This window comes from Pygoscelis adeliae, unplaced genomic scaffold (assembly GCF_000699105.1).
Source record: "Pygoscelis adeliae isolate BGI_AS28 unplaced genomic scaffold, ASM69910v1 Scaffold157, whole genome shotgun sequence".
NCBI lineage: Eukaryota > Metazoa > Chordata > Aves > Sphenisciformes > Spheniscidae > Pygoscelis > Pygoscelis adeliae.
This window is the reverse complement of record NW_008825107.1, coordinates 2,436,806-2,442,805: the sequence shown is the minus strand read 5'-3', so window position 1 is coordinate 2,442,805 and position 6,000 is coordinate 2,436,806. Positions and strand designations below refer to the sequence as shown.

General features: G+C 33.9%; 1 protein-coding gene across 1 annotated transcript in view; it reads left to right on the top strand.

Moving 5' to 3' along the window:
• Window positions 1–6,000, top strand: part of ARHGAP10 (Rho GTPase activating protein 10) — a 129,258-nt gene that overhangs the window by 33,017 nt on the left and 90,241 nt on the right. Inside the window, exons 4-5 of the mRNA XM_009327511.1 lie at window positions 837–908; window positions 4,219–4,320. Of these exons, the coding sequence (XP_009325786.1) occupies window positions 837–908; window positions 4,219–4,320 (174 nt within the window). The remainder of the gene's footprint in view (window positions 1–836; window positions 909–4,218; window positions 4,321–6,000) is intronic.

Below are 6,000 nucleotides of genomic sequence, written 5' to 3'. Positions count from 1 at the left end.
TGCTGTTGCGTTCAAGAATTCCAACCTGTGCTGAAATTTCAAATATTTTTTAAATTTTGTCTTGTTTGCACTAAAACAAAACGCAACCTTGCTCCATCTCTGGTGAAATTTCATGTGAACTGGAAACTGTTTGCTGTCCAGATCTAATAAGCTACAGTTTTCTGTCTTAAAATGGCATATTGTGTCCTTTTTGTTTCTCTTTAGTGTGGCTATGAGGCTGTTTATCGTAAGCGCACTGGTGGCTGCTTACCCAGCCAACTAAACCTCTTGTTTCTTAACTTTACACCTCTTGATTTTACAACTTAGGTTAACTTAAGGTTTTCTTAGTGTAATTAAATGTAAATATTTGGAAATATATATATATCAATGCCTAATGGCTTTAGCTGTGTGTTAAAAGCTTATTATTTGCTACTCAGTAGTCCATTCTGCAGCTGTTTGTAGTGTGTCTTGTTGCAGAAATTTGTGTGTCCCCAAATGAAAATCATTTGTCCTGTGTCTCATTCAGGTGTTCAGTCACTGAGTCCGTCAATCTGATCTGCAAGACTGGCACAAGTAAAGCGGTTGCAGTTTGGCTGCAGCCTGTAAATCTCTGAAATTTCTGCATTTGTTTCAGTTTTAATATTCCTGACAGTGGATTGAAATAAGGGATAGAAATTTTGAAAGCTTGAATGAACTCAGAGATGTGATTTTTTTTGAGTTAGGACTTAAGACTCGTAACTTGCATGCTTCTCCTTTATTTTACTGCAGAACTTGCTTGCTTTTTTCTTTTTATTGCTGACGCTAAAGTGACTTGTCAGTCTGGCTACAGAAACCTAACCCATGTTTTTTTTCTTTAGGCACTCAGTGTTACTGAAACTCTGATCAAACCTTTGGAAAGATTTAGAAAAGAGCAGCTAGGAGCTGTAAAGGTTTGTCCCTCATTGCCTTTAATAAAGTTTGTTTAATTTCTCTGCTTGGATTGCATTGCAGTAATGACATGTGTTTGGCAGAGAGGTACTGTTGTTTACATTTCATGTATTCACACTTTTTTTTTCCTCCTTTGAAACCTTGCTTCAGAAACAAATGGAAACTATGTTTCAAGAAGAGAAGAATGTGTCTTTTCCCTTCCTTCTCCCCCTCCCTTATCTCTGGTGTCTGGGATAGGAGCAGTCCTGCTAACAGCCTGCCCTCCTTCCTAATGGGTAACCCTGTTCTGCTTTGTATTTGCTTCCAGTTGCACAATCAAAGGCTGAGAAATATTACCTACCCAAAGGAGGTCTTCCATGTGCTTTAAACGGTATTTTTAGAACCTGCAAAGTGAAAATTGCCTTTGTTTTACTTTTTGTTTCAAATAAATATCACATTGCCTCTGTATGAGTGGAAGAAAATAGAGGTGGAGAGGCTAAAGACAGGATCTCATTTGAAGTATTTTGTTTTGGTGGAAGCGTTCAGTAATTTTTTTTAAAGATTGTCACTATGTTGTGTATATTTAAAAAAAAAAAAAGGCAAAGTAAACTTCGTATATTAAATACAGACCAGCTTTGGATAAAAGTAGCAAGGAGAAGTTTTACCTCTTTGTACCTGTCTACCTTCCTTCTTCCAGTGAGAAATTTAAATGCTTATTTAAAAAAAAAAAAAAAAAGGAAAGAAAAACAGCTATTTGACAGTTTTCTGTTGAAAAACTTAATTCATACATTTTTAAACCACCACTCTGCAGATGTTGTATTTTATAATTTCATGACTTCATCAGCAGTAATATTTAATAGCTAAGGTAATGTTTCAATTACGAGAGTGTTATACATTTTGACTTTATCAAGAATGATTAACATTCTGAATATGGTTTCAGTGTTCATGAATGGAAAACGCTCTGTTGATCATAAATCATTACAGTTCAATTGTACAATGAGCTTTGTGTAATTTTATGGACTTCTGAGAAGTACATCAGACATCCCAACCAACATACAATAAAAACTTGGTCTCTAATATAGGGAGTCTTCTGAGGAAAAAGAGAATTCATTCTAAATGTAACCTATTGTCATAGAAGCAGCTGTAATGAATGGATTATTTCAACAGTATTTTTGGTGTTAAAGAACATTGCCATTTTTGGGGTGAGAACTCCTAATCCTTTAAATTGTCTCATAATCTTCTCTCATTTACTAGTCAGAACTCTGTCCCCGATGTTTCTAACATGACAAGTCACATTCACACAGCCTGCATCTCGCATTTTATTTGGATGGATGTTTCTTCTCTCGTCTCCCTGCATACTGTTTCTGTGAAGTTGAAGCTCTTATTTGTGATTTAGCCTTTTTTTTTTTTTTTGGACAGAATTCTCAGTGACCTTAAATAGAACAGTCTTGCATAACTGTGTAACATTTAAATAAAAATCCTCTAAAAATACTTAACTCTTTGAATATTTGTAACTGAATATTTATTCAATATAATCAAAAGTACTGACACTGGAAATATAATACCACTTAGGTCTGAAAACCAAGTTATGGCATCTAGTAGTGAAATATATCTGGAAGATTGTGTAGTATTTGCTTTAGGAAAAATTTACTCTCTACCATTACAAAATAAATGTTGAATCTGCTGCCTCAGATTTTCCTGTATCTTACATGCCCTGCTGATTAAATGGTCTGAGTTAGGCTTAAGAAGAAAAAGAAAATAAAAAAAGTTTAGCTCCATAGCACTGGCAGCTGAAACCGTTATTGAATTACCCCTTAGTAAGAGATGTTGCTGCTCTAATCCCAAACTACATGTGTAAAGTTTCTGGCTTTGCCTATTTAGAAGTCAATAGCTCTTTCTTTTTCTGGCAGCACTCAAGTGTTGACCAGATCAATGGAAATTTTGCTGATATAAACACAAAGATTCCCCCCCCCCCATTTCCCATACACTAATATGTTACCTCTAATCACACTCATACCATATGCATATCTTAATGTTTCTCAGTTGGTAAGGAATATCGTGGCTGCTTTTTTAAAGGAAGTTTTTAGACTCATAATGGAGAAAAAAAACTGGCATTTTTTGTAAAATTCCTTGCTGAGAAGCAATCCTAAACAGCTTAGATCCCCTCTTTTATAGATGCCATCTTCAGAATACAGTTGTTCAGAGAACAAAAACATGTATAACTTATATATAGTATTACTTATTAAAAATGAAAGGTTAAGAGAAAAAAATGAGCAAGTATGTAGAGTCTAACCAGTATGTTGGTTATTATACATTTAAATCAAATTCCAAATTGACAGATGATGGAAAAATATTTTAATTGAACTGAACTGTTTTCTTTGTGATGAATAAATCTGTCAGTTCTTGAAGATGTAATTTAATATTTGATTTTACTTATTTTAGATTATTTTCAACTGCAATTAGTTATACTAAAAATAGCTTCAAAACTGGTTGGTTAATTTAATCAATACTGATTTCTGTCATAACACACAGAGTTAAGAAACTAGAACTGAGGAAGTGAAAGGGCTGTTTTACAGTGTCTTCTACTAAATTAGATCCAAGAACTCAGATTTCCTAGAAACAGTTAATAGCTGTCCCTTTTACAATACATTGCTTTTGATAGTCAGAGAAATGGTTTTGCACATGCAAATCATATTCATGTGCCTGTGAGAGATTCTCTTTTGTTAGCATGATTTTATGTTTTATGGAGATTTTTCTTTACTTTTTAAAAGTCCTTTTTTTTTTTTCCCACGGGCACAACAACAGTCTGGTAGAAGCAGGAATTCAGCACAGAGGACTTTGTTTGGCTTTAAAATAAATCCTAAGGAATATGGAGCTGTATGCGCTTTTGGGTTTTGAACTGTGAAACTGTTGGAACTTACTCAAATGATGTTTTTACGCTTTTTCCCATGTCAATTATTAAAAAAAGAACTTTCTGTGAAACTTGATATTTCCCTTGAAGTCCTCTATTCAAGACCAAGATAATGTGGATGATCCCTGAAAATAATGAAAAATGCAATAAATCAAGAAGAGGTGGTTTTTTTGGCTTTTTTAACTTAGAAGATGCAAGCATTCATGTGATAAACTTCACCATAATGATGCAATGGGATTTCATTTCAAGTTAGCCTTTAAATTAATTAAAAAATGAGTTGGAAACATACTTTTCCTTAGTTATTAGAGCTATGATAGTTTGTTTCTCTTTGTTTCTGATTAAGTAGGATTTTAGAGAAGAAAGAAGGAGGCTTTTCTTACATTTTTGTATAAAAATTAATGTTACTTTGTTTCTGTGTCTAGGAGGAAAAGAAGAAGTTTGATAAAGAGACAGAAAAGAACTACAGTTTGTTAGAAAAGCATTTGAATTTATCAGCTAAGAAGAAAGAACTACAATTACAAGAGGTATTGTTGCCTCTCTTTTTTTATGCAAGATACAGGCTTTTCAATAGGTAAATATATTTTATGCAAATGCAAAACCAGCATTCATAGTGTTAAAAGGAAAATTTCTGTCAACTGGAAAGTTTGATGAGAAAATCAATATTTGTTGAACTTAGTGGTGTACCCCTACCATTTTCTGAATGAGGGCTTTACCTGACGTGTGTGTGAGGTACTGAACATCACACTAAATTTTTATATAGTTAAGGGAATAGAAAAGTGCAAGTATATCGTGAAAAACTCTGCATTTCTTGTGAGACTTTACTATATAAGTAATTTGCATTGCATTGTATATATTAACAAAATGTCCTGTGTTAATGCTTAATGCAAAGTACAGCAAGACTTATATTCCTGAAAGAAGTGTTTTTGTGCTTTTTTTTTCCTTCTCATGTTTTGAAGATCTATTTTTTTCAAGTAATGCTACAAAAAAGTTTGTTGACAATTTATAACTTAGAAACAGATCTGTTTTGCCTGGCATTCCTTCTGTCCCTGTGGGTTTATTATCATCATCCTTATTTGTAATAGCTTTTATTTCTGGAGCAACAGCAAATAGTACGTGAGAAGATAGCAGAGACATCTTGCAGAAACTTGCTGTAGGCAGAAGAATTTTTTTTTTCAGAGAAATGTAATTGTGTCAGAATTATTAATGCTTAGTCTGTGAATGCCTTGTATCATTAAACACTTCATGTTTTCCTCAGAGATAACTCTTCTTCCTGCTCTTTACTCCACCCCAAATAGTCTATGCCGTCTTTCATAAAAAATGGTTAATGTAAGTGGCAAGTTAGCTGTGAACTTGAGAACTCTGATTGTTCTCAAATTTCACTAGGATGTTACTTCTCCATACTGTATTTGCAACATAGACCCTCATATGCATGAACAAGTGTCTTTTGGGGAGTTGAGTTGTCCCAGTGAAGTTAATAGGCATTGCTCATGTGTCAGGACCTGTACTTCTATCAAATTGATCAGCTGCTGAAGAACTTGATGCAGAAAAAATGAAAAAGTATTAATTATGATCTCTTGCTTGATGATATCGAGAACCATATTTCAAAGTCTGAAATGAGACCTAACCTCAATGGAAAAATACAAAATGCCTGCAAAAGGCATTTTGAAACTGTATCAAATACAGTCTGAAGTTTTAAAGTATGCGTGAAGACTAGAATGAGCAAACAGATTTGCTTTAAATGTCCTTCAAAGTTTCATGAACAAAAATTCTGAAATTCTTCAGTCAAGCTCTTTCATTTGTGCATTTAATTTTGGAGTATAAATGATAAGCAATTAAAAAAACCCCACAAAAGGCCTTGTAGCATGTTGTCGGAGTGCTAAATAGGAAAAACTTTCTTGCACAAGCTTAAAAAATAGATGTATATAATTGCAGGGGAGCTTCCTAATTTAGCATTATACATGGCTAGTTGCGTCAGTTCCTGGCTGGAGTAAATAAAGGATGCAGGTATAAATTTGACAAAAATCTGATGAAAAACATGCCATGTTGTAGAGTGTGTCTCACATTAATATAGCCTTTGATTCTCTTAGTGGAGGGATATTCCTGAAATTTCACTGAGGCATGGTGTGTGTCTTATTTCTGTATTTCTTTAGCAGTACACAAAGTACAATGCAACAGTGAGCGAACTTGATGGGTACACGGGGAGG